This window comes from Eptesicus fuscus, chromosome 16 (assembly GCF_027574615.1).
Source record: "Eptesicus fuscus isolate TK198812 chromosome 16, DD_ASM_mEF_20220401, whole genome shotgun sequence".
NCBI lineage: Eukaryota > Metazoa > Chordata > Mammalia > Chiroptera > Vespertilionidae > Eptesicus > Eptesicus fuscus.
In genome coordinates this window covers 22,352,312-22,379,883 of record NC_072488.1, presented here as the reverse complement: position 1 = coordinate 22,379,883, position 27,572 = coordinate 22,352,312, and the positions used below count along the sequence as shown (strand labels likewise).

The following is a 27,572-nucleotide window of genomic DNA, read 5'->3' as shown; positions in this document are numbered from 1 at the left end:
GCCCAGGTTGGGGGCTGGATCCCCAGTTGGGGGGGGCATGCAGGAGGCAGCCAATCAGTGATTCTCTCTCATCATTGGTATTTCTCTCCCTCTCCCTTCTTCTCTGAAATCAAAAATATATTTTTAAAAATAAAGTATACAATTTGATAGCACTTAGTATATTCATAATGTTATGCAACCATCATCTGGTTTCAGAGCATTTTCACCACCCTTCCCTCCCCCATCGCCCCCTCGCACGCCCCGTGTTCATTAAGCGGTCACTCCCTATCTTCCCACTCCTCCTAGCCCCTGGCAACCACCAGTCTGCTTTCTGTCTCCAAGAACTTTCCTGTTCTGGATATTTCATGTAAGTGAATCATATATGACTTGTGCCTGGCTTTTCTACAAGGCATAAGGTTTAAATGGTTCATCCATGTTGTAGCATGAATCAGCAGTTTGTTTCTCTTTATGCCTGAGTAACTCTATTGTTTGGATATATCACATTTTGTTTATGTACTCACCCATGGATGGACATTTGAGTTGTTTCTACCTTTTGGCTATTGTGAATAGTGCTGCTATGAACATTCATGTAAAAACTGTCATTTGAGTACCTGGTTTCATTTCTGAGTATATACCTAGGAGTGGAACTGCTGGATTATATGGTAATTCTGTGTTTAACTTTTTGAGGAACTAGAGGTATTTTCTTGATGGATATTCTCCTAAGTCTGCTCTGGCAAAGAATAGTAGGCGTATACCGCCCTATCCCTACTCTCCAAGACACTTTGACCTCATTATGCTCGATCTTGAAAGAAACCGAAGGAATAAAGTTGAGGAACCAGGAGTCTCTGTGAAAGTGAATGAGGCCGCCAAAGAGATACTGGTAATCAGAAGAAAGACAGTCTGGGTGGGGGTGAGGGTGGGGGTGGGGGGGGGTGGAGTGGGATGGAGAAGCGGTGAGGTGCTGAGAGGATTTGGGGCCCCTATAAAATATTGTTGTAAAGCAGGGGAAGAATTTAGTGAGAAAGAAACTCAATTGCCCAGAATGAAGGAAGGTGTGAACCTAAAACATGTGACTGGTATGGCCAATGCTCTAGTGATGGAGAAGTGATACAAGAGAGCTGTGGTCTTACTTATTCCTGAAACAATGGCGTAGGGAGCGAGGATGGCGTGGAGAGGATGACAAGACAGGAAGCAAGGAGGCTGGTTAGAAGGTTACCATTGTTCTTACATGAAGACTGGTATGGGCAAACCTGGGAGTGAGTGGGGATGGAAAGGCAGAGCAGCTAACTGTGGGTACAGAGGTGAGGGCAAGGACAAATGCCACTGAGAAGAAGGGCAGGAAGTCGCAGAGGAGAGCGCTTCGGAGAGCCCGGGGAGCTCCAGAGCAGGTGCATGTGACCAGAGTCAGATCAGCGTGAGAGGCCCTGAGTTTAGGGACAGGAGGGTTGTGGAAGCAGGCCAGCTACTATTTCCCGCGTGAGGACCACATTCAGAAATTCTACGTAAATTTAAATACAAATTTTTAATCTGAATTACACCAACTGATTTTCATCAAGAAACATTTTCCTGCCCTAGCCGGTTTGGCTCAGTGGATAAAGCATCGGCCTGAGGACTGAAGAGTCCCGGGTTCAGTTCTGGTTGAGAGCATGTACCTCGGTTGCAGGTTCCCCAGCCCTGGTTGGGGCGTGTGCAGGAGGCAACCAATCTGTGTCTCTCTCACATTGATGTTCTCTCTCTCTGTCTCTCCACCTCGCTTACCCTCTCTCTAAAAATCAGTGGAAAAATACTCTCAGATGAAGATTTAAAAAAAACAACAAAAAAAACCCACACACAAAAGAAACATTTTCCTATGTAACTCCATCAAACCAATTTAATTCCTTGATCAATTCTCTATGTAGATCAGTTAAACCATTTTGAATCTTCTCCCTTATTTTCTTTTTTAATAAGAATTTTTGTTTTGTTTCTTGTGTTGTTTTTTAATTCTCACCCGAGGATATGTTTATTGAGTTTAGAGAGAAAGGAAGGGGGGAGGAGGGAGAGAGAGAGAGAGAGAGAGAGAAAGAGAGAGATCCGTTGCCTCCTGTACATGCCCTGACCAGGAATCAAACCTGCAACCTAGGTATGTGCACTAATGGGGAATCGAACCCACAATCTTTTTGGTGTATGGGAGGACACTCCAACCAGCTAAGGCTGGGGCTCCCTTGTTTTCTTAAGTAAATATGTATAAATTGAACAATGAAGAGTTGATTTTTGGTCAAAGGTTTTAATCAGTAAGAGTTTTACCATCCCCAGTTTCAGACGGTCAGTTTTAATGTGTGCACATCCCCCTGGTTGTTGCTGCTGTAATCATTATTTGCAGTTTTCAGTGTTACTAACAAAATGACGATTTTGGTCAGTTACTGTGAATGTTATCGTGTGTTATTTAGCCATTGTCAGCTTACTTTTATGTTGACTGTTTTTACCAGTAACATTCATGGCAAGATCAAAACATCCTCAAGGTCAAAAACAACCCTGCTCCTTTTCAGAGTTCCTCTTCCTCCTAATCCCTCCTCCCACCCTCTGGTACCGGACCCCTGACACCAAGATGCTCTTCCTGCAGCTCCTTTAAACCCATCCTGCAGCAGTGGGCTCTTCTCTCCCTGCTAGTTGCCTAAGAACCCAGAGCCTCACTGACCTATTTTCTCTGAATTGTTTTCTCTTCCCTGGCCTGTTTTTGAAGAAAGGTTTTCTGTGGCCTGGCCCGTCCCTCCCCTCACCCCTGGCTTGGCCCTGGGCCGGGGCAACAGGTGGTGTCTGATGCCTTCCGAAGGTGCACAGGAGTTCCAGGGAGGCTGCTAGAGAATGCTGGTCACAGGGCACAGATAGGAAAGGCCTGGGGAAACCTGGGAGTGAGCTTTGTTTCAAGATATAAACTTCCCAGAAACTTTGAAATCACAGGCACTGAACATTTTGAGCACTGTTTATGCATCTTCAGATCACTTTGTGTGTTGAGGAGTCATTTAGACCTTGGTTTGCTGGTTATATACCATGGACTGTTTTGTTCTGTTTGGAGCTGTAAAGGCCTAGGAGTGAGGAGGGGAGCTTTCTGGATTCTGGGTAAGGCTGGGGCATGGTAGTAGTGAAAGCCCTCAGGAGAGAAAAGTGATCTTCCTGGACTTGCATGATTTCAAATTTCTAGTGTTCAGTTACACTTCGGGACCATCTGCACCCATGACTTTCTATATCCACCACTGTGTTGGGGGAGCTGGGCAGCCCCCATTGAGGCTCTGCTCTGTGTCCTGTCCCTGGACTAGGCGCGTCCTCAGGGAGCTCAGCGCCTTGCGGCCATGACAGCTCTGCTGAAATGAATCAGTCGTTTGGTTTCTTCCTCTCTCCCACCCCAAGCCCTGAATAAGCTGAAAGGGGTGAGTTTGGAAGTGGGGGGCCAGGAGGAGTAAGGGGGTGGGGGCACTGAAGGCCAGAGAAGCTTTAGGAAGAACTCAAAAGGAGCTAGTCAGTCTTCAAGCTCAGGCTGAGAGTCCCCTGTAAGAAAGAGAAAGAAGTTCCAGTAGTGAAATAAGCTAAAGAAAACTGGAGTGACTTCAAAGAAAGGGAAAGAGAAATTGCAGGATCCGAGCTCATCGCTGAGGAATGTGGAATGTGTCTGCAGACCCATTGAATGAACTCTGCCCAGGCAGGGGAGAGGAGGCTGATGGAAATGGGGTGTCATGTTGCCCAGGTGCCCCCACCACAGGATGTGTCCTGTTTGTAGGCATCCTCATTGTACCCCACCTCTGTCAAAGGCTCTTTTGCCTGCCTTCACAGCTCACTTGGCAGGGTCAGGGAGATGGGGAGAGAGGGTTACATTGCCCTTCCAGGAGAAGTGCTTTGGGGTAAGTGACCCTGTAAAGAGGAATAAAGCACAAGGCACTTACCTTACAGGAAGAGGTGCAGGTGGAGGCCAGTGGAACCACCAAGGAGCAGGCAGAGTGCAGGGGAAGTGCTGGAGAGGGTGGGGCTCACTTGGAGGGAGGGGCTGACTCTGTACCTTGCACAGGAAAGGCCTAACACGGTTCAGGTCAAAGGAATCCCTGCTAAACAGAGGGAATGCCAAGCGTGGCCCAGGCGCTGTTGTTCAGAACATCTGTGGTCTGGACTCAGCTCATTCCTCACCTGTTACCCCTTCACATGCCTGGGCCCGAGGGACAGGCCTTTGTTACGCTGAACAGCCAGGCTGAAGCCCCCGTACTCCTCACTCCATCCCGCTGAGCTTGGGAGGGAGCCACAAGCAGCAGGACGGTGAGTTGCACACAAAACTGGGTATCACTGTAGTACCCTGAAACTTGTAGCAGCTGATGGTTGCCGCTCCCCACTCCCCCAAGCTGAAAGCCCCTGGGAGAACCAGGTCTTTTTCAAGGCGATGTTGCCTGAGGGTAATATTTGTTTGAATCCATTTCTTAATCTTTGGTGTGGTTGGAAGTAAACAAAATGCAAGTATTCTTATAAGCTTTGAGCTGTAATTTAACCAGCTAAATGTCATTTAATTTATCAACCCCTTTTTGGTGAAGTATGACCCTACTGAATAAGAAGTGCACACTTTGCCCTAGCTGGGTAGCTCAGTTAATTAGAGCATCATCCCAATACACCAAGGTTGTGGGTTTGATCCCCAGTCAGGGCACATGCAAGAATCAACCAATGAATGCATGAATATGTGGAACAACAAATTGATGTCTCTCTCTCTCAAATCGATTTTTAAAAGCATGTCAGAGAATTGAAAAAGAGGAAAGATACCCAATTCTTTTATTAAAAAAGTGCATACATTTAACTCTTATAAATTGCTTATTTGTTTTCATTCATGTTGTCTATATTCATTTTTCTAAATCGGTTAGGAGGAACATGTTTGTGTGTGCGTGTGTGTGTGTGTGTGTGTGTGTGTGTGTGTGTGTTTATCTAGGTTCAGGTAGACTGTGAGCTCTTTCAAGGCAGGCACTGTGGTCAGGCTTCATCCCAGCAACTGGAAGGAACTTGGGCACATAGTGGGGTTTTATTTTTATTTTATTACTAGAGGCCCTATGCACAAAATTCGTGCAAGGGGCTTGGCCCCCACAGCTGCAGTGGCTGCCTCTGCCTCGGCCCCCATGGTGCCGTGGGTTAGTCCGGAAGGTCTTCCGGTCTAATTAGCATATTATGCTTTTATATTATAGATAACAGCTTTACTGAGATATACCATATACATACCACATAAGTCATCCATTTAAAGAGTACAATTCAATGGTTTTTAGCATATTCATAGAGTTATGCAACTATCAACACAATCAATTTTAGGACATTCTTATCACTCTGAAAAGAAACAGTACACCCTTTAGCATTTTCCCCCTGTTTTAGTTTCCTGTGCTGCTGTAGCAAAGAGCCACAACCTTGATGGTTTAAAACAACAGCAGTGTGTTGTCTGACAGCTGGTGGGGGCGGGGGCAGAAGTCGGGAACTAAGGTGTCAGCGGGACCACACTCCCTCTGGAGGCTCTGGGGGACAATCCCGTCCCGCCTCGTCCAGCTCCTGGAGGCTGTCAGCATTTCTTTGCTTTTGTCACTCCAGCCTCTGTCCTTGTCTTCACATCGCCTTCTCTGTGTGTCTGGTGTCAAACCTCCCTCTGTCTCTCTTATTAAAACATTGGTGATGGCATTTAGGGTCCACCCAGATCACACAAGATTATCTCCTCACCTCAATGTCATCAACTAATCACACCTGCAAAGACCTCTTTTCCAAGTAAGGTAATCTCATAGGTTCCAGGGACTTAACGTGGATATCTTTTAGGAGACCATTTTTTCAGCCTTCCATTCTCTCCATGCCTCCGGCCCAGATGTAATTCACATACCATAAAATACACCATATTCAAGTGTACATATGTACACATGTTCATATATTCATAAGGTTGTGCAACCTTCACCACTATCTAATTCCAGGACATGTTCATCAATCCAAAATGAAACACTATATCTATCAGTAGACAGTCCTCATTTTCCCCATTCTGCAACCCCTGGCAACCACTAATCTGTTTTTCTGTCTCTATGATTTGCCTATTCTGGACATTTCATGTAAGTGGAATTGTACAATATGTGGTCTTTTGAATCTGACTTCTTCCACTTAACATAATGTTTTCAAGACTCATCTGTGTTATAGCATTTACAAGTACTTCATTCCTTTATGGCTGAATATTCCATTGTATGGCTATAACACATCTTATTTATCCATTCATTGGTTGGTGGATATTTTGGTCATTTCCAATTAACAATGCTGCTCTGAACATTCATGTACAAGTTTTTCTTTGGACATATGTGTGTGTTTTTTTCCTCTGAGTTGTATCCCTAAGAGTGGGAGAAACCTTGAGACTTTTCCAAAATGAGTGCACCATTTTACATTTCTACCAGCACTGCACGAGAGTTCAGTTTCTTCACATCTTCACCAAAACTTATCCGAGGAGTTTTTATTTGCATTTTCCTGATGGTTAATGATGCTAAGCATCTTTTCATGTGTTTATTGGTCATTTGTATGTCTTCTCTGGAGAAACATCTATTAAGATCTCTTGCACATGTTTTAGTTGGGTTATTTTTCTTTTCATCATTGGGTTTTAAGAATTCTTTGTGTATTCTAGATCCAAGTCCTTTGTCACATATAGGATTTGCACATATTTTCTCCAAGTCTATGAGTTGTCTTTTCACTTTCTTAATGATATTCATTGAAACACAAAAGTTTTCAGTTTTTATAAAGTCTAACTTTTTTGTTGTTGCTTGTTGTCATATTTAACCCTTTGCACTCGCTTGCTTTTTTCTCGAGCTGCCCCCGATGCTAACCGTGTCGAGTCACACTCGACATCCAAGTGCAAAAGGTTAAGAAACCATTGTGTAATACAAGATCACAAAACTTTATTCCTATGTTTTCTTATATGAGTTTTATAGTTTTTGCTCTTAAATTTCAATCTTTGATAGAGTTTGAGTTAATTTTTTTGGATGTTGTGAGGTAGGGGTCCAATTTCATTCTTTTGCATGTGGATATCCAGTTGTCCCAGCTCCACTGGTTGAAAGGACTATTCTTTCCCCCCAATTAATGGTTTTTGACACCCTTGTCAAAAATTGATTGACTGTAAGTGTGAGGGTCTAATTCTAGAAACTCAGTTCTATTCCATTGATCTATATGTCTGTCCTTATGCCATTACCACACTGTCTTGATAATTGTAGCTTTGTAAGTTTTAAAATCTGGAATTGTGAATCTTCCAGTTTTGTTACATTTTTCTAATTGTTTGGCTGTTCTGGACACACAACAGGTTTTTCAGACACACTTATTGCTTGGTCACTTGCTTTCTTACTTCCTTGAAGGACCAGTGAGCCTATGAAAGCCTGGCTGGCCTTCAGAGCTGGGTGAAAATTTCCTCTCCTTACTCTTCAGCCTCCTTGTGAAGGGGATCTGGACTGTTCTGGCTCAGCTGCCTTAGTCCAGGACAAGGTAGTAAAAGAGGGAATGTGATGGGATGCATCTGGCCCCTTGAACAGGAGACCTAAATCAACTAACCGTCTCCCCACCCCTTTCCCAGCTTTCCTTCCCCTTTCCTCCTCATCTTGCAGGGTCGGTGTTTGGGTGGTTATAATTCCATCTGGATCCACTTCCCGCCAACGCACCAGTTCTCCTCTTGTGCCTCTGTTACTCCCATCCCTCTCCTGCCACTTCCTAAGCACGATTCATGGCCACATGGTGCAGGAGGGAGGATCTCTGTCCTGGCCGGTGTGGCAGTCTGGCCTTCCTTGTGGCATCTCTGGTCAGCTGCACGTGTCCTTGATGGACCTAGTAGCAGGGTTGCCTGAGCTGCAGGCCCTGATTTTGCTGGTACATGAAAGTTTTGTCTTCCCTGTGGGGCTTTCAGCCCTTGCCTTAAGGAGACAATAAAAAAGAAGGGTGGGGAAAGGGGGGTGAGTCAAAGGGCAGATCTTTTAGAAAGGTTTCAAGATAAGCTGACCTGCTGCTGGTGCCACAATACTAAGGACTTACAGCTTTTACCTTTTTTCCCCCTCAAAATACAGCCCTCAGCTGGGAGCTTTTTAAATGACTAAAAGTGATAAAACCAAGTCTGACTTCATCTCTATAGGCTGCAGGGAGTGTTGCTCCAGTGTTGCACCCAGGTCAGCTTGGCCCAGTGCCACCATTACTGACTGTGGACTGGACCTGTTTACCCAACCGCTAGGCGCAGAGCTTCCTCATTTGTTGTGTAGGGATACTTCCCTCGTGGTGGTGGGAGCAGTTAGGGTTCAATACAAGGAAAGTGTTTGCTATCATCAACAATAATACTAGTTAACCACTTATTGAGTGCTTTCTTTGTGGCCATCCCCATGTTAGTGTCCAGTAGGTAAAGGAAAGATTTCTTGATCTCAGAGCCATAAACTGGAATGTTCTGAGCACCTGCTTTGTGTTTAATCTGGTACTGCTCTTCGTGTGTCTGTTTAATTCTGAGGTTTGAAAGATGCCAATTAATTCTACCTCCTCCCCAAACAGGTTCTAAACCAGATGAGAACTACACAGGGGAGTCAGGTAGAGCTAAAAACAGGGATTGTATTATAGGTGAAGGCTGGGCCAACACCTGGCTCAGACTTACAGCCAGAATGCACCTTCATACACACCTCTTTTTCTGTTTCCCAGTTTAACTCCCGGTTCCAGGCTGCAGAGCCAGCTGTCTGGGGAGCAGGGGCACTAGGGAAAGGTGTCCTGGGGGTTGATTGGGGCTCTGAAGGTGGTCACATCGGTCCCTGGGCTGCTTCCTGAGTCAAGGCTCTGCTCCGAGTGCTCTAAGTAATCCTGGCCCTGCTTATCTCGCCATAGAGACCGTGAGATCTCTGGAATGTTGTGCTAATTCTCCAAATCTATGCTCTGCATACACCATGCAACTTGTCAATTTCAGTTTCTTTATAGCCACTTAAAGCTCTGTGACTATACACAGTCACAGTGTGTTAACCTGTCTGAGCCCTGGGTTCCTCATCTGTGAAGTATGGTCATACCCAACCCATGGGATGTTGAAGGACTGGAGAGAAAGTACTTGGTCGGGACCTAGCGCATGATAGGCTCTCATAATAGGCCTCAGGCTGGTTCCACACCATGGGGAACTCGGCCTTCCATTCCAGACGCCGAGCCTTCTAGCCCTGTGTGCTGAGCCCAGTGATCTGTGGGTTGGAGTTGGAAATGTGGGGCCAAATGGTCTGTGAGCTGGAGTTGGAAATGTGGATTCGGGAAAAAGGTCTCAACAAAAGTGGGTTATTGAAAGACATGCACTGGTGCATGGATGGGTCTACAGAGGTTCATTGGGTGGTGGGGTTCCAGTCCCATGTTTCAGACCTCTTCCAGGTTGGGGGTAGAAGGGGAGAGGTTGTTTGCGGAAGTGTCAACACCCCGAGCCTCCCTTCAAACCCATATTTAGGACTGTCTCAGGCAAGATGGTGAAGTAAGCAATGGTTTCCCCAAGGCACCCACTTCCTCTTTCAGCAGCCTTTACCCAGCCAGCAAGGAAGACGAGTGTCTGAAAGACGAAGTCACTATAAGACTGGGCAGCAAGATTGTGAAAAGCCAATTTATTAAAGCGATTAAAGCATGTGCCTTTATTGTCAAAAAAAAAAAAAAAAGACTGGGCAGCAAAATCTGAGCTAATCCCAGCCCACCGCCTGCTGTTGTACAGCTTGTGAACTGTAACACGATAGTTTTTGCATTTTTAGATGGTTGGGGGGAAATCAAAAGAAGAATATTTTGTGACATGAACATTACATGAAATTCAAATTTTATTGGGACATAAAGTTTTATTGGAACACAGCTACAACCATGTGTTTACATATTGTCTATGGCTACTTTCAGCTGAGTTGAGTAGTTGTGACAGTCTGAAATATTTACTGTCGGGCCCTAGCCGGTTAGGCTCAGTGGATAGAGCAACAGCCTGGGGACCAAAGGATCCTAGGTTCAATTCTGGTCAAGGGCACATACCTTGGTTGCAGGCTCCTTCCCCGGCCTGGGCCCTAGTTGGGGCTCATGCAGGAGGCAACCAATCAATGAATTTCTCTCACATCGACATTTCTGTCTTTCCCTCTTTTACTCTCTAAAAAAAAAAACAAAAATCAATGGAAAAATATCCTCGTGTGAGAAATTTTATATATATATATATATATATATATACACACATATACACACACACACATACACACACACACACACATACACACACACACACACACACACACACACACACACACAGGCCTTTTAAGAACAAGTTCTCTGATTCCCTGCTAAGATGTTAGAGATTCTCTGTGTATGTTCCCAGCAGGATTTGCTGCTGGAGAAAGGGGCAAACCAATGGAATTTGGGCATTGTGGCAGGCCTGCTGAGGGGACACTGGGTGGGAAGTTTCCTGATAACCTTCCAATTACACTAGGCAGGCTAAGGGGAGCTAAATGTCTAGTCCTACAGGTGTGCTTGCTCCTATCCACACTGAGAGACTAGCTATGTAGACAACAAGACTCAGAAGTGGATTACCAATCTTTAGTGAGCCTATCCCACCAGCTTCCCTGCCAGGCTGGTGGCATTGGTGTTGCCTGAGGCCCTTCATGTTCCCAGAATCCCACAGCGCCTCCCTGGATTGACCCTGAGCAGCACACTCATTTCTCACCTCTCTCGTTTCCACAGAATTTGCCTTCTGCCAGGTGGATGCCTCCATCGCGCTGGATATGGCCCTGGTTGTGCTGTGTGACCTGCTTCAGCAGTGGAACCAGCTAGCTCCTGCACTCCCAGTCCTGCTGGGATGGCTGTTGGGAGAGGGTGATGACCTCGTGGTCTGTGTGGAGAACGAGCATCAGGTAGTCCTGGGGTCTTGGGGCAGTGGAGGTGAGGTGGGAGTGTCCTAAACACACAGGATACAGCACTTATAGGCTAACTCAGCCTAACATGATGCTGAAACATGCTTCTGGATGCTCAGAAACTTTCCAAATGACCATGGCAACCTGCTGGGCGCTGCTGGGGCAGCTCTCATGCTGGCTTTTGGGGTTCTGGTCTATGGGGAGAGAGGACTTAAAAGAGGCTCCTTGGAAGCTGAGAGTTGGATTATGGAGAATTGTATTAGTCAACAGTGGAGGAGCCAGGGGCTCCATGTGGTGAGGTCTGAAGGTGAAACATTTCCAGAGAATCAGGGTCCTTCCAGGGTATTTGCGGACTGAAGAAAACTATTAGCCCCATCCGGGTGGGGGGCTAGTCAACATACAGGAAAACCAAGGACTAAGACAGGCCGCAGAAGCATCTTCACAACTTCCCTTCACATCCACAGTGTCTGACTCAGATGGCCTTCTTGGCATCACCAGCAGGCTGAGAGTTCAAAAGCAGCCTGTAGATGGGAAATTGAGAAACAAGATAAAATGTCTGTGATAAAATGGCCTTGAAAATCCCCAACATTATAAAAAATTTAATTTCATACTCAGAGACTAGGTAGTGTCTCGTGTTTGGTAGTTTGCTTTTGTTCTGCTGCCGAGAGTTCCCTTCCTCCCTCCTCTCTGATTTCTAGAAGCACCTTTATGTCCAGGGCCCACCCCCATGTTGAGGTCCCCTTTTCAGCACCAGGCCCCCAAAATATCTTGACTTGGAACCACAAACACATCTTTATCAAAGGTCATGTTAAGTCTGGAGAAAAAAATTCCTCTCCGGTAGAGAAGTACGAGTGAAAATAGAAGGTGACCTTCAAGGCTGCAAGTGGTGTGTGTAGCTGGTGTTGACAGGACAGAGTGGGCCCTCTCTCCTGTGGGGGAGGGGACACGCCTCTTCTGCATCTGGTAGGACTCTGATCTGGACTGGGGCTTGCAAGCATCCCCTGTAAGGTTGACTTTTGGCTTTTCATTTGATTTAGGTGGAAGAAGACTACCTGTTTGAAAAAGCAGAAATCAACTTTTGGGCTGAGACCCTGATCTTTGTAAAATACCTCTACAAGAACCTCTACCATCTCCTCTCCAAGTCCAACTGGCGTCCCCTCAGCCCTGAGAGGCTCTGTCATCTTCAAAGGACAGCGTCAGAGCAGTGCCACCTCCTTTCCCAGCTCTTCAAAGAGCTGCCACCACCTGCCGCATTTCTGAAGACCGTGGAGTTCACGAGGCTGTGCATTCAGGAGGAAAGGACCTTGGCTTGCCTGAGGCTGCTGGCCTTTTTGGAAGGAAAGGAAGGGGAAGGCACCCTAGTTCCCAGTGCTGCTGACTCTTCAGCAGAAGCAAATCAGTTAACTCTTCCAGGAACAGAAATGGCTTGTTGAAGAAAGAAGACTTGCTGGAGGGTGAAGGTGGTGTGGTGGGGTGAGGGTGGATTAGTCCCCACTAAACCTGCAGGAAATATGTTGAACATAAATTCACATTTTTTTTTGCCCTTCATACCTCCCCGACTTCTGTGAGTCCAGTCTTTCTACAGAGGAGTTTTTCATCAGTTCACTCATTCAAGGCAGCCTGGTTTATTGCAGCTACTGTAGGAAGTGAGGCTACCACGTTGAATATTTGCTCTGTTCCCAGGTGCAGGCCACCTGTGGGCCTGAATTAGCCTTTTTCATCCTCCAGGACCTCTAATGTCCAGCCATAGCCGGCCTGCATTTTCTGTGAATTGACTGCATAGAATTGGGTTTTGACATATGATTCCCCTCCCGCCCCCCTTCCCCCTTTTTTTTTTTTTTTTTGGCTGGATGTAGGAGCTGGATTTGTTGGCAAATGGCCCATTTGGTCAGAATTCTAAACTTTATTCCATTTTAGCTAAAGCAGAAATATGTTCCAAATGTTGGATGGATCCTGAGAGTATTAAGGATCAACTTCATACAAATAGGGGTTTTCTTTATTGCCTGCATGTGTGAGTCCTGAGTGACCTACACATGCCATTCTAATTATTGAAAGAGCCATTGAGAGCTCCTACCCCAGAAAAAGGTGTTTGTGCTAATGCTAGGGTACCTGATTTAGCCGCCCAGCGAAAGCATAGCCTCCTGGCTGTTAGACGGAACCTGGGGAAAGGAGAGCCAGAATAAATGGTGTATTTGATGCCTTCACTGTTTACTATCATTTTCTTAGTGACAATAACAAAGGGTTTCTTATTTAGGAGCCAGAAAATACATTGATCCATTTCAGTGATCGAATCTAGCAAGCCTAAGGGTTTTCTGCCTTTCCAAGCCCAGCCCTCTTCCTCAGACACCCAGCAGGTGTCACTCTTGCATACATTTTGCTGCTGGTCCTGTTTTTCATTGACTTGCCATTTTTAATTTGTTATTTCAGAGTAAGTGTAACCCTCAGGCAGTTATCTTGAAATTCGTAGCTTGGATGGGTCATAGCCTCATCCACATTCATTTTTCATCCTAGTTATCTGAAAAAGCCATTTCAGCAATCGTATATAAACCTGGCCCAGCTTTTAGGATCTGTAAATATTTTAAAATACTTTTCAGGTGAGCAGTCTCTTAGAATTATATTATTGATGTCTGAGGGTCTGAAGAGGCAGTTTAGAGGAGAGAGAGTTTGATATGATCATTTCCTACTGCAGAAAGGCTTATATTTCAGATACAATTTGTCTCTGAAGAAAACCACCTACCACTAAAAACACAGCCACACTAGAAGTATAAAGAAATGGCTCTTTAGGGAGGGAGAAAAGTTGACTTAGTGTCCAAAGTTTTGTCTTAATGAGAATAGGAGATTCCTTTGCTGGTTTTGCACCATTCAGCTCAAAAAAATTTTTTTTGTGTGTGATTCTAAATTAATTTCCTGGTTAGGCATCTGTGTGGCTCACACACACTTGATGGGAGGTTGCCAACCTACTATTTCTTTTGTTCTGAGAAGGCCTGGCTGGTGAGAAGTCAGGGAATTGTTGGCATGATGTGCTGATAACCATGGTAGAATATTATGAAACTGGCCCCAGCAAAGTCCAGCATTCCCTTTTTTTCTCCATTTAAAATGAAATACAAGCAGTTGCATAATAATAAAAATGTTTTATACCAGCAGGTACTCGGTATCAAAGCATGTACTATATAGCATGTTTATATGTTATCTCCAGAATCCTTCTACCAAGTCTACATAGCTGTTGACTAGGCAGAATTACCCTAGGGTTTGATCTTGGTTGGCTGTGGACAGCCTGGAAGGACAGGAGGGACAGATGTGTCACTGGTTTTGTGTCTGAAATCCTGTTGCTCACCTCCAATAGCAGTGGCTAGGGAAATGGCTATCCTACACTTTCCTGATTCCCAGGGAAACTGTAGAACATCCTACTGTCAGGGCCACCCTCAAATTGTTGTCTTTGGGGTCATTTCAACAAAGAACAAAACAGAACAGCCAGGGTTTTAGGAGTGTCAGCTGCAGCAGCCCAGCTCTATCTAGGGGCCAGGGAAGGCTGGGTCAGTCATAAGAATGAAACAGTCACCCACAGACAATAGTGTGGTGAAGGCCTGGGGAGGGGGGGCAGGGGGCGGCTAGAAGAGGTCAATGGGGGAAAGGGGGAAATATGTAATACTTTAAACAATAAAGATTTTATATGTAAAATGCTAATATGCAAAGTGTCCCCTCGGGAGTTTGACCGCTCGCTATGACATGCGCTGACCACCAGGGGGCGGCGTAGAATGAAGGAAGGCCCCTGGCAGGCAGCTGGGGAAAGGAGGCCCCAGCTGGCAACTGGAAGGCCCCAATCAGCCCTGATCGCCTGCCAGGCCTAGGGACCCTGCCTGTGCACAAATTTCATGCACCGGGCCTCTAGTATATATTTAAAAAAGAATGAAGGAATGAAGCAGTCACCTGTTCTGAGGGCACTATCCTCAAGTCTTAAGATTTGGTGCCCCTATCTCTGCATCCATGATTCTGCGGACCTCTAGCCATCTGGCCATAGACCAGAGTGGCTTCCTCCAGTTTTTATGCTATGTAAATTTGCTTTAATTAATAGGATGGATTTTACTTATCTTTTAAACACCTTTAACAACTCATTTGCACCTGGACAAAGGTGAGAAATGAGTAAAGCAGGAATTATCTCAGTTTCACCAGAAAACTCAAGTACCAAAGAGTCCTTGGTATACAAAAGTCATGTGATTTGCCTAAAAATCACATGGCTTGGAAGGGGCAGGATCTGAACTTCAAGCCCTAAGTTTCTGATCCTCAAGTTTTTGCCCTACCCAGACTCTCGTTCCCTGGGTAGGTGTAGAGGGAGTGCAGCACTGGGTACTGCATTCAAGCTGAACTCGAAGGAGTCATTCCCTTCCAGGTTAGCGGAGAGAGGAAATGAGCACCTAATGGAAATGAGGGCAGAGCACATGCGAAATAAGATCAATTCGGGAAGGGGGTGTGGGTCAGGGAGCTTTCCAACTTAAGCCCAGTTGCAGCCTAGGCTGCCAGGTGTGCAAAATCATGGGCCGGGCTCCAGCTTTTTGGCAGCATAATTATAGGTAGGAAGTGGCAAGTGTCCTGCAACAGACTCATCTGCCCGAGGCTTTAGCCTCACTGGGCGCTAGAGGGGGGTGTCTGCCCCGTACCCGGAGGCAGAACATTTCCCGGCACAAGCTTTAGGGGTGTGGAGCTGGCGAGAGGAAATGGGGGCGAGTCCATCATCCCAGTCCTCGGTGCCCAGCCCTGCCTGGCCGCGGGCAGCTTTAGCCAGAGCCTGGGGCCCACAACGAGCTAAGTCGGGGCGCGGCTCCCCCAGTGGCCAGGGAGGGCTTGGAGGGTGCGCCAGGCCAAGGCTTCGGGCGGGCGGGGAGCTTGGCTGGCAGCTACACCCCAATCCCCGGGAGGGCTGGGAAAGGCCGGACTGACCAGGAGACAAACAGGGTGGCGGGAAGTCGCCTCCATGCCTAGGCGGCTCGGCCTGCTTTTCCTCCCGTCCTCGCAGTCAACTCCCCCGCCCGGGACGCCCCGCGCCACTCCGCGACTTTGGCCCTGGCTCAAGGTCTTGTGATGTGATTAGCAAAGCCAGCGCCTTGTCCTCAGACACTCGGCCCTGCCCGGGCGTTCGGGCCCTGTTTACTGCGGCCGGGGCGGGGAGCGGGGCGGAGACACCGGCCCAGGCTCCTCCCGGCCAGACTGCAGCGGCGGCCGCCCGCGTGGCCGCTCCCGCCCCACCCCCACCGGGTCTCCACGTGCAGTCGGGACGAAGCCTCCACCCACCAGACTTAGGCCCTGAGCCCGCACCCCAACGTGCCCCCCGCTCCCCCTCCCCTCCCCCTCCCCCCCGGCCACAGCACCCTTTGCAAACCAGCCGGGCCGCGCCGACGGTTGCAGAATTCTTGCATTTTGCAGTTCCCGCGTCCAGTACTGAACCCTGGGTGGGAGATAAAAGCAACGCAATTTCGCCCAGCAGGACCGGGCGGGGAAAGACACGTCCAGGACTGCAAAACCCCAGCCACGTTAAACGTGCCGGGGCTTTTCAACAGGGCAGCCCCAGAGGAGGGAAGCCGCGTCTCCCCACCGCCCAGCAGCAGCACCCATCTAGGCCGAGCTCCCTGGCCACCCCGGGCGGGGGCCCCGCCCCGAGGCTTCGCCCCTCCCGAGGAAGAAAAAAATTGGCGGCGGCCAATGGGAGGCCGGGAAGGCATCTGACGTCCGCTGGCCGGCGGGCAGCCTGTTGCCTGGAGACCCCAGCGGGGTGAGCCTGTCCCCTCCCCCGGCACGCGGCGGGCTATATAGGGCGCCGGCTCGCCTGCCCCCGAGTTCCAGCAGTCCGCGAGCTGCCGTCGGCTCCGCGCGGGGGGGGGGTGGGCTTGGCACCCCGGGGCGCGGAGAAGCGCTCTTTGCTTCTCTCCTTTTCCCCCACGCCGCACTCCTGGGGCACCCTCAAAACCAGTCCACGCTTCTTCCCTCTCCCTCCTTTCTCGCTCCCTGCCAACTTTTGGTCCCTCCCCCGCCCCTCTCCCGTTATTCGTCGTGGCTCCGGTCCGGCTGCGCCGCTCCGAAGGTTCCTCCGGACCTCCCAGCCTGCAACTCGGACCAGTACAGGATCCAGAAACATGTCGACCACACTTCTGCCCGCCTTCTACGATATCGACTTCTTGTGCAAGGTACGCGGGGGAGCAAGGAGAGAAGAAGGCGGGCAAAGCAGGAAGCCCTTCGCGTTTTCAGACTTTTGCCTTCTGTCCTCGGCTTTTGGGGAGCCCCTCCCCACCTTGACTTTTTGGGGGGCTGGGGGGAAAAAAATCCCCAAGTTTGTAAGTAGCCGTGCAGGTTGGTGCCTCGTGGGCAGGGGAGAAGGAGCGGGGAGGGAGGAAGGGCAGGAGGGAGCGGCTGTAGCTGTTGAGTTTCTCCCCGGCCGACCGCGGCCACGCTACCCGGGGCTTCCCGGACTGAGTTTGCGCCGCCCAAGCCAGCGGCCCACGGGCTGAGGATCACATGTCGAAACCCAGCACGGCGTGAAGCGGGAGTCCGGCTCCTACCAACGCGAACTTTTTCGCGTGTATGGGTGGGAGGGTGGGGGCCGAGTCGAAATCCGCAAAAAAGAAAAAAGAATCAGAAGACTGGCAGTTACTCTGCAAACTCGCCCCCACTCTCCCCTCCTTGACCCTTTTTTTTCATCCCTTCCCCGCTCTCCTTTTGGCAGACGGAGAAATCCCTGGCCAACCTCAATCTGAACAACATGCTGGACAAGAAGGCGGTGGGGACGCCCGTGGCCGCCGCCCCCAGCTCGGGCTTCACGCCGGGCTTCCTCCGACGGCACTCGGCCAGCAACCTGCACGCGCTCGCCCACCCCGCGCCTAACCCCGGCAGCTGCTCGCCCAAGTTCCCGGGCGCGCCTAACGGCAGCAGCTGCGGCAGCGGGGTGGCGGGAAGCCCGGCTTCCTACAGCACCCTCAAGGAGCCGTCGGGGGGCGGCGGCACAGCCCTGCTGAACAAGGAGAACAAATTCCGGGACCGCTCATTCAGCGAGAACGGCGAGCGCAGCCAGCACCTTCTGCACCTGCAGCAGCAGCAGAAGGGGGGCGGCGGCGGCTCCCAGATCAATTCCACCCGCTACAAAACTGAGCTGTGCCGGCCCTTCGAGGAGAGTGGCACGTGCAAGTACGGCGAGAAGTGCCAGTTCGCGCACGGCTTCCACGAGCTGCGCAGCCTGACGCGCCACCCCAAGTACAAGACGGAGCTGTGCCGCACCTTCCACACCATTGGCTTCTGCCCCTACGGGCCGCGCTGCCATTTCATCCACAACGCGGATGAGCGGAGGCCCGCGCCGTCGGGGGGCACCTCCGGGGACTTGCGCGCCTTCAGTGCGCGCGACGCGCTGCACCTGGGCTTCCCTCGGGAGCCGAGGCCCAAGCTGCACCACAGCCTCAGCTTCTCGGGCTTCCCCTCGGGCCACCACCAGCCCCCCGGGGGCCTCGAGTCGCCGCTGCTGCTCGACAGCCCCACGTCTCGTACGCCGCCGCCACCCTCCTGCTCCTCGGCCTCCTCCTGCTCCTCGTCCGCTTCCTCCTGCTCCTCCACCTCTGCGGCCTCCACGCCCTCGGGCGCCCCGACGTGTTGTTCCTCCGCGGCGGCGGCGGCGGCGGCGGCGGCGGCCGCCCTCCTGTACGGTACGGGGGGCGCCGAAGACCTGCTGGCACCCGGCGCCCCGTGCGCCGCTTGCTCGTCGGCCTCCTGCGCCAACAACGCCTTCGCCTTCGGTCCGGAGCTGACCAGCCTCATCACGCCACTCGCCATCCAGACCCACAACTTCGCCGCCGTGGCCGCCGCCGCCTACTATCGCAGCCAGCAGCAGCAGCAGCAGCAGCAGGGCCTGCTGCCCCCCGCACAGCCGCCGGCGCCGCCCAGCGCGCCCCTCCCCGCCAGCGCCGCCGCGCCGCCCTCGCCGCCCTTCAGCTACCAGCTGCCGCGCCGCCTGTCCGAGTCGCCCGTGTTCGACGCGCCCCCCAGCCCCCCTGACTCGCTGTCGGACCGCGACAGCTACTTGAGCGGCTCCCTGAGCTCCGGCAGCCTCAGCGGCTCCGAGTCCCCCAGCCTGGACCCCGGCCGCCGCCTGCCCATCTTCAGCCGCCTCTCCATCTCCGACGACTGAGGCAAGAGGGCGCCAGTGAGGAGGAAGGGGAAGGCCGGGTTCTGGGGGTGTTGGAGGGGGTGCCCCTGCCATCTCGACCGAGCCAGGGGCAGGGGGGGACACGAGAGTGCGGGGAGGGGTGGGGGTGGAAAAGGCCACGTGCAGACTGCAGGCTGGACCGAGCACTTGGACTCGAACTTGTGTGCCAGGAGGGGCCTCCACCCCTCCCCTTTCGGTTTCCTCTTGTTTTGTTTTCTATTATTATTTTTATTATTACGAAGTTTCATTCTTGTTGAGAAAAAAAAAAAAGCCAACGAACTTTTTGTATTGATGAACAAAATATTCACAACTTGGGCAGTTGTGATGCGAATAGAACAAAAAAAAAAAGAAAACCAAACACTTAAACGTTTTCAGGTCTCAGATGCGTTTGGGACTTTAGGGGGAAAAAAAATCAACCCAGCACCAGCAGCTACCAACCACCATTCCATATCCTCACTTGAAAAGCATTAGTTACAGTCCAGATGTGGGAACTCTTTATCTTGAAAGAAGTTCCTTACTGTGTTTGTCTCAGACCAGTGTAAACAAACCAGCCAAGCCACCACCTTGTTGAACCTGTACGCTTCTAAAATTTAATACTTTGCCAAGAACATGCCTTGATGGTAGGCTCCATAGGTCCATTTGTTTGTATTTTAATCGAGTTACGTGTGCCTGGAAAAAAAAAAATCTTGCATTCCAAAGTTTCATACTGGGTTACTGGTTTCATTGCCACCACTTACTTAGTGGATGTTTAATTTAGAACCATTTTGTCTGCTCTCTCTCTCTGGAAGCCTTGGGCAGAGTTTAGTTTGTAGTTGTTGGGGAATAACTGCTGAATTTTTAGCTGTTTTGAGTTGATTCGCACCACTGCACCACAACTCAATATGAAAAAAAAACTATTTAACTTATTTATTATCTTGTGAAAAGTATACATTGAAAATTTTGTTCATACTGTATTTATCAGGTATGATGGAAAGCAATAGATATATATTCTTTTATTATGTTAAATTATGATTGCCATTATTAATCGGCAAAATGTGGAGTGTATGTTGTTTTCACAGTAATATATGACTTTTGTAACTTCACATGGTTATTTTATTGTAAATGAGTAAAAAAAAATCTTAATTTAAGAGATTGTATGTAATATTTATTTCATTAATTTCTTTCCTTGTTTACGTAAATTTTGAAAGATTGGATGATTTCTTTACAGAAATCTACATGCTGTGGAAGTAGATTAAGAGTTTTCTTAGAATGTATAATGGTTGCAGCCCATCCAATTATAAAGAAAAAGTGACCACATACTTAGCAGTCAGGGTTCAATGTGGCATGCTTTTCTCATTCCAACTTTATAAACTAGCAAAAGATGTTTGTGTTTGCATATTCCACCATTCTACTGTGACATTTTCTGCGTATAAAGACATGTAGCAATAACGGGGGGGTAGTCTCACAGTGCCTTTGGAAGGGCCAGAACTAGCCTTAAATCTTCCTCAACCAAATAAGTATTTTGTCGATTAGTGCTTGAGAGAATTTGAATGTAGGATGGGTTCAACTGCACAAAAGGAAAAGATTTTTACCACTTTTTTTACATAGATAAAGTGAAGAGGCCACCTCTTAGTGCTAAAGTAATAGTATGTTATTACACGAGTATGCCTTGTTTGATTACAGAAAATTCCAAAACTTGTACTATTTTCCTTCCCATGTAGAAAGGCAGGAATGCTTCTTTCCTAGACCGGGTGAATGAGCGGTAGCTTTAGTTTGTATGTACGTAGTACAGTTGGAGCACTATGTTATGTATGTACTCTGGACTACTTTGACAGAAGTAGGTATTTGAATGTAACAAGACAAGTCAACTTGAGTTGTAATATATTTTGGGGAATCAGTTCACTACAGATTGTGACTGTAAACATTGTACTGTAAATGTTTTGTAGTTTTCCCCCCAATAAAATTTTTGGGAAAAAAAGGTATTCACGTGTAAGGTAGCTTGCTTTTTTTTTTTTTTTTTAATGGGAATATCTAGCTTCCCATCGTTTTGTCAGGCCTGGCCCAGGTCTCAGAAGGGTTGGGGGGCTAGGATTTAGAGAGCCAGCAGAGTCTGCCCCTCCATATTTTATCTAGTAAATTCTTTAGCTGAAGAAGTAATTATTTGGACTGTCAAGGGTATTCCTTAGCTGTTCCCCTTGGTAATAAGGTGCATCCCAGTGTTGGCTGGTGGCAAGGCCTGGCTGGGAGGCCTGAAGGGGCGTGGCCTGCCTGTGAGTCATCAAGGGGATCACGTGTCCGCAATGGCAGCTGAAGATTTTTTTTTTTTTTTTTGCTGGGAAGCCCAGGGAACTAAACTGAGCGGGGAGAGGAGGACAGTCTTGACAGTCTTGCCAGGCTGTGGGCTGCAGGCCCTCAAAGTGCCAAACTGGAGGTGTGGGGGGTTAGGTCGGGGATTTTCCTGGACTTTGGGAAGCCTGATTGTGTCCTTGTCCAGAGAGGAGGGAAGATGAAAGAGGTTAAACTTATATCTGGGTAATGTTTGTTTATGCGGACAGTGTGCTCTGGGAGTGAGAGCACACGTGTTCCTTATGCAAATGCTTAGTGTCTGAGATGACCCAGTGGCCAGAAAGCAAATTCAACCCAGGTCTCTGGGAAAAGGAAAAAAAACACCTACCAGTTTGCTGATTCTCAACATAGTTTAACAAAACCTTAGGTTTTGGGGGTGTGTTTTTTTTTCTCCCTACAATCACTTTAAAAACTTAAACGGATTCATAAATCATGTTTTTTCTTCACCTTTCTCCACCCCCGCACAGTTCAGACACTTTTTCCAAAGTAGGTAAGACATTGAGCAAGTTAGTTTTCTTATCTACAGCAGCTGGGCTCTATCATCCCCTCTCTCCCAGCGTAGCCGGCCAGATCGCCTGCGTCTCACAGCTGAGCCGGCTGCTGGGGGTGGGCAGCATGCCGGCCCCGCTGGGCTTCGGGCAGCTGTTTCACGTTAACGGTGATTGCACTGGTGTTAGCTGGCTGCCAAAGGCGGGTGAGGAACAGTTTCAAAGTTCTCCCAGATGCCCGGCCCTTGGCCGAGGGCCTCCGCAGTGGGGGAGGGGAAGCCCGAGGCCGAGGAGGGTTCTGCAGCAAGGGCCCTGCAGGCCCTCTGGCCTCTTCGCCGCAAAGAATGTGCAATGGGGAGGAAACGTCTAGAATGTGGTGCTGTTCGGGCCAGGCTGCGTTCCCAAGGCCTTGCTTCCACTTCACTCCAAAGCTTATTTTCCTTGAACAGGGACTTTTGATCAACTGGAATGTTCGACTTCTTTCTGGGGTAAGCCACATTTATTTTTCAAAATTGGCTTGTTTGCCAGCCCAACTATGCTAAGATCTGATGTGTTTTGTATTTTAGACCCAGTGGAGTGTGGAAAGCTTGGGGGCGGGGGGGGGGGGGGGGGGCGGGCAGTGGCGGGGAGGAATCATTCAGAAATTTCCTCTTGCCACAGATCAATGGAGGGGTATGTAGGTCATTGTCTCTGCAGCAGCTGGAATTCACAGCACACAAAACTCTCTCCTATTGCTTGATCACCCTTAGGAAAGTTTTCGTGTAAACTAAAGGAGCAAGAAATGACAAACTGCAAGTAAAGACAAGCCAGGATTTCTATCACAGGCTGGGGAGCGGAACCAAAACTGACTGGCTGCAAAACTGTGTTCACTCAAGATAAAATTCTTTTGTTGTCAGTTGTGAAAAGGAGCCCGTGATGTGTGTTTAGAATGCCCTTAATAGGGTGGCATTTCCACCAGCTGTTGGAAAACGAAGGTGTTTTTTAAACAACCCAATTAGTGTGTACCACCTTCTAAATGATTTCAGAGAAGGGATGCGTGCGTGGACATACTTTCTGCCACTCGCTCTGTCTGAATCTACTGCTGAGGGCATAGAAGGAGGGGGTGGCGGGGGGGTTGGGGGGGGGGACACAAAAAAACTATTGAGAAGGCCAAAGCTCTGCACCCACCCATGGGGATAGATGGAGGATTGTGAGCTCTGCAAGCAGCTCAGGAACCCGGGTGAAAGGGCCAGGCCTGGGAGGGCCCAAAGCAGTCAGGACTAACAGGCATAGCTCTTGGCTGCAAGTCTGGCCCTGCACCAGAATGCGCAGTGCTAAAATCCCCAGGCTGGGTGTGTGCAGGGAGGAAGCCCGCTGGAGTGCATTTGAACGTGGAAGGGAACTGTCCCCAGGCACTCCCTCTTCGGTTTTGCTTGTGGTGACAAGAGTGGGGACAGATGTGACTCTGCCTTGAAAGTGGAAGCTGGGTCTCTCTGCCTTCCTTGGCCTTGCGAGTGAGTGGCAGCTGACCTGGCCCCTAGAGGGTACGCCCAGGCCAGGCTTACCTTCCATCAGGGGCCTGTAGCCACTTTCCATTGTTAGGATCTGATTTAATTGGGTTTGTTTTTTTTGGTTCGCACTCCAGGAGATGTGCAGACCTGTGGCCATCCAGGGCAGGTCCAGTTCCATGCTACTGGCAAGGCCAGGGAGGGAGGGAGCAGAAGAGGGAGGGCCAGGGAGGAGTGAGGCCTGGAAGCTGGACAGGCCTGCCCGGGAGGAGCCCTGCGGGAAGGAGGCGGGTGGGGGTCTGGGCTGCAGGAAGCCACGGCACCTCCAGGGCCCACCCCGGCCTCGGTGTGCCGACAGATTGTGCTAGAGCTGGAAAGCGTATGAGTGTGTATGTGTCTAAGGGTATCTGCATGCGTGGAGGGAGGCCTGTGGGGGGGTGTCCATATGGAGGGCGACGTGTGTGTGTGTGTGTGTGTGTGTATGTGTGTGTGTGTGTCCTTCTCTGTCAAGGTGGGTGTGCACATGTTCGTAAGTATTACCCTGTGCAGGTGCTCAGGGGTCTGTGTGTGTGGTGTTTCCGTTGGGGAGTACTGTGGTATGGGGCTGTCCGTGGGTGTGTGGATCTGTGTGGAGTATGTATGTCTAGAGGGTGTGTGAGTCTATGGGTGGGTGTGGAAATCTGTGTGTGTGAGTATGTGAGTATGGGTGTGAGCTTGGGTGTGTCTGTTGCTCTGACTGTGTGTAGGTGTGTGTGTGGATCTGGGTGTGGGTGTGGGTGTGGGTTTGGGTGTGCCTGAAGCTGTGGCTGTGTCTGTGTCGCTAAGGCTGTGTGGGTAGGTGTGTGGGTCTGTGGGGTGTGAGGGAGGCCCTGTCAGAGTTGCCGTATGTTTGGGTCTGGATGTGTCTGTGTGTGTGGGAGTGTGTCCATGTGGGGGTCAGGGTGTTAACAACACCTACAGAGGAAAAGCAGGCCTCTTTTCAAGTTACAGACTGCTTTCAAAACCCGGAAATGACGGCCAGGCTGTTGTCCGCTTCCTGCAGGGCGGTGGGCAGAACAGGGCTGATGGGAGGGAGGGTGGCAGACAGGCCTCCGGGCCTGCAGGGACCCCCGACCCACCTTACTGTGGGGCACACCTGCCAGGGACAGGCCTCCTGGGTCTGCCTAGAGGGACATATTTAGAAACAGTTCTCTGGTTGGAGGAGGAAGGAGCACGATTATTTTCATCTGTGCAGAAATAGCTGTCAGATAGGCGTGTGGTGCCCCGGGGTGAGAGCAGCTCTGAAATAGAAGGGCAGATACTCACTTCGGGCAGACAAGAAAACTCCTCAACGCGCTGAAACCGGGTTTAAAATATTTCTCTAAAAATAAGCTTTGTTTTCCTTGTGGATTCCTCTGGCAATTGGGCCCTTGTGTCAGGGTGCTGAGCTGGCCTGGGAAGCCAGGCGGAATTTTTTAAAAAGCAAGTGTTTCCCAGCTGTGGCCTTGGAACGTTCTCTGTTTTCCATTTATTAAACTCCTAGTTTCCGGCTAATTAAAATGATTTTCAAATAAAACTCCCTGGCCGAGCAATATTTGATGAAACACAGAATTCCCAGTGACCCCCTCTGCAGGAGGCTGGGCTGCCTGTGACCCCTCCACGGGGCCGTGCTGGTTTTACTGGGAGGAGCGAAGCCTTTGAAATGCACGCCCAAGGCCTTGTCTTACCAAGTCCCACCCTCCTGTGGTGATGGGTGAGTGGCTGCTTGCAGGGCAGTCTCTGAGCCCTGCCCCACTTGCCAGCCTGCTGTTTCTTTCCCTGCACTCCTGGCTCTTGTTGAAGATTCAGGTCCCGTCGGGCCCTTGTGCCAGGACTTTACTGAGCACCTACTGGATGCCCAGACTCCCTGGGCAACACGCTGTGGAGATGGAAATGCAGGCAGGAGGCATGAATTGCTGAGGGCCAGAGGTGGTGTGATTCCGAGTTGCTGGCAGGTCCCCCTCCCTGCCCGGGGATTCAGTCCACATATCACAGGGGTGGGATGCTGGGACTGCTGACCTGACCTTGCAGTTATCCCACAGAAAGTTCTTGACCGCCTGGTAAAAGCCTGCACAGGGGTAACAGATGAGCTGACTGACGTCATCCCTGCCTTCATGGAGTGCACATAATGTTTCCAAGCTTCCTTCATGATGTCGCTTGCATCAGCCTTCTTTCCTTCGTTTGGCAGCATAAGGTTCCATCGTATGGACGGGCCACTTTCGGTTTATAGACATTAAAGTTGTCTTCCTTTTGGCTGCTGTTGAATGATGCTGCTGTGAACGTCCATGTACAGTTTTTGTGTAAACATACGTTCTCACTTCTTTTGGTTATGTACCTAGAAGTAGAATTGGCAGAACACATGGTAAGTCTATGTTTAACTTTTTGAGGGCCGCCATACTATTTTCCAAAGGGATGCATTGATTTTTGTAACTATTTAATTAGTGTCTGTTTTCCCTGCTCAACCGGATGCGTGTTTTATGATGTCCACTTAAAAATAAAAAAATAACACTTGTTCACAATAGCCAAAGAGTGGAAACTACCCAAATGTTCATCAACAGATGGATAAATAAACAAAATGTGATCTATCCGTACAATAGAATAGTGTTTAGTCATAAAAAGGAGTGGAGTATTGATTCACATTACAATATGACTGAATCTTAAAACATTACATTGCATGAAGGAATCCAGACACAGAAGACTACATATTATATGAGTCCACTTATATGAAATGTCCAGAATAAGCAAATCTGTGGAGACGAAAAGTGGGTTTATGTTTGACAGGGGCTAGGGGATGAAGGGGAATGGCTGCTAATAGATTCAGTGCTGCTTTTTGGGTTGATGAAAATATTCTGGGATTAGATAGTAGTGATGGTCGAACAACCTTGTGAATATAGTAAAATTTGTACACTTGTGTGCTTTAATCTGGTGAATTTTATTGTATGTGAATTGTATCTTAATTTTTTTTTTTTAAAGTATACTCACAAATTGAAATCTGGGGTATGAAAGAGAAGGACAGCCCTAGCCACTTTGGCTCAGTGAATAGAGTGTCAGCCTGTGGACTGAAGGGCCCTGGGTTCGATTCCAGTCACGGGCACATGCCCAGGTTGCGGGCTTGCTCCCTAGTAGGGGGCGTGCAGGAGGCAGTCGATCAATCATTCTCTCTCATCATTGATGTTTCTCTCTCTCTCTCTCCTCTCCCTTCCTCTCTGACATCAATAAAAATATATTTTAACCCTTTGCACTCGCTTGCTTTTTTCTCGATTCCTTTATTCTACTCGGGATTTAATTTTTTAAATACCCCAGATTTTACAAAGCGCGGCAGTAGAATAAAAAACTGGAGTTTCTTTTCATACAGACTTATTTATTTGGATTTTTTTAATATTTCAAATTACTGATACATTCAAAGAGTATAAAAAGAGCTGCTACCGATGCTAACCGTGTCGAGTCACACTCGACATCCGAGTGCAAAAGAAGAAGAAGAAGAAGAAAAGAAAGAGAAGGACGGAGAACGAGAGAGCCTCTGTTAGGAAAGCCGGCCTCGCTTCGGGTCTGGGAAGCTTCTAAAGAAGTCAGAAGGGCACAGGGCCAGGAACAGGAAGGCAAAGGGCCGGCCGAGTGAAAGGAGCAGCTAGGTGCATGCTTCAGCCGCACAGACACGAACACTGAGATGATCCAGATATTAGCAAGGCCCCTGCACAAGGATGCCATGCACATTCACGAAGCATTTCTTATTCTTAGAAGGTTGCTGGAATTGGCTGTGGTGATCACTTTCTAAGGTATGTAGATGTCAAACAATAGTGTTTCCATGTTGTACACCTGAAACCAATATAATATTGTATGTCAACTATACTTTCTCTTTGCTGTTAATCCTCACCGGAGGATATTTTTCCATTGATTTTTAGCGAGTGGAAGGGATGGGGAGAGACAGAGAAACATCCATGTGAGAGAGACCCATCAATTGGTTGCTTCCCACATGCACCCCAACCAGACCAGGGCTGGGGATCGCCTACAGCTGAGGTACATGCCCTTGACCGGAATTGAACCCGGGACCCTTCAGTCCATAGGCGGACACTCTTATCTACTGTCAACTATACTTTTTTTTTTTTAAGGAGCAGCTAGTGCAAAGGCCCTGTGGTTAAAGGGAGCATTGTTCCAGAGAGGAAAGGAAAGATGGATACAGCACCTGGGGCTGGAGAACAGAGCCAAGTGGCACAGGATGGGGCTGGGCAGTGGGCTCAAC

General features: G+C 49.0%; 2 protein-coding genes, 1 long non-coding RNA gene and 1 other non-coding gene across 4 annotated transcripts in view; 3 read left to right on the top strand and 1 right to left on the bottom strand.

Moving 5' to 3' along the window:
- Positions 1–12,268, top strand: part of THADA (THADA armadillo repeat containing) — a 293,480-nt gene extending 281,212 nt beyond the window's left edge. Inside the window, exons 36-37 of the mRNA XM_028140017.2 lie at positions 10,666–10,835; positions 11,873–12,268. Of these exons, the coding sequence (XP_027995818.2) occupies positions 10,666–10,835; positions 11,873–12,268 (566 nt within the window). The remainder of the gene's footprint in view (positions 1–10,665; positions 10,836–11,872) is intronic.
- A 20-nt stretch (positions 12,269–12,288) lies between these two features.
- On the bottom strand, positions 12,289–15,167 carry LOC129151859 (uncharacterized). The gene is made up of 3 exons (XR_008558554.1): positions 15,134–15,167; positions 12,945–12,994; positions 12,289–12,335 (listed from the first exon to the last, which is right to left on the bottom strand). It is a non-coding gene; the product is annotated as an uncharacterized LOC129151859 (long non-coding RNA).
- A 1,490-nt stretch (positions 15,168–16,657) lies between these two features.
- On the top strand, positions 16,658–20,975 carry ZFP36L2 (ZFP36 ring finger protein like 2). Its single transcript, XM_008162195.3, has 2 exons — positions 16,658–17,011; positions 17,548–20,975. Exons 1-2 carry the CDS (start codon positions 16,961–16,963, stop codon positions 18,994–18,996), a joined length of 1,500 nt encoding a protein of 499 aa, XP_008160417.2. The 5' UTR covers positions 16,658–16,960; the 3' UTR covers positions 18,997–20,975.
- Positions 20,976–26,964: 5,989 nt separating this feature from the next.
- Positions 26,965–27,068, top strand: LOC114230379 (U6 spliceosomal RNA). The gene has a single exon (XR_003616273.2). It is a non-coding gene; the product is annotated as a U6 spliceosomal RNA (small nuclear RNA).
- The last annotated feature ends 504 nt before the right edge of the window (positions 27,069–27,572 follow it).

What these genes read in the sequence shown, in the direction of transcription:
- ZFP36L2 (XM_008162195.3), top strand. Translation starts at nt 16,961, where the DNA reads ATGTCGACCACACTTCTGCCCGCCTTCTACGATATCGACTTCTTGTGC. An exon ending in ATATCGACTTCTTGTGCAAG is followed by an intron (nt 17,012 to 17,547) that starts GTACGCGGGGGA and finishes TCCTTTTGGCAG; the next exon opens with ACGGAGAAATCCCTGGCCAA.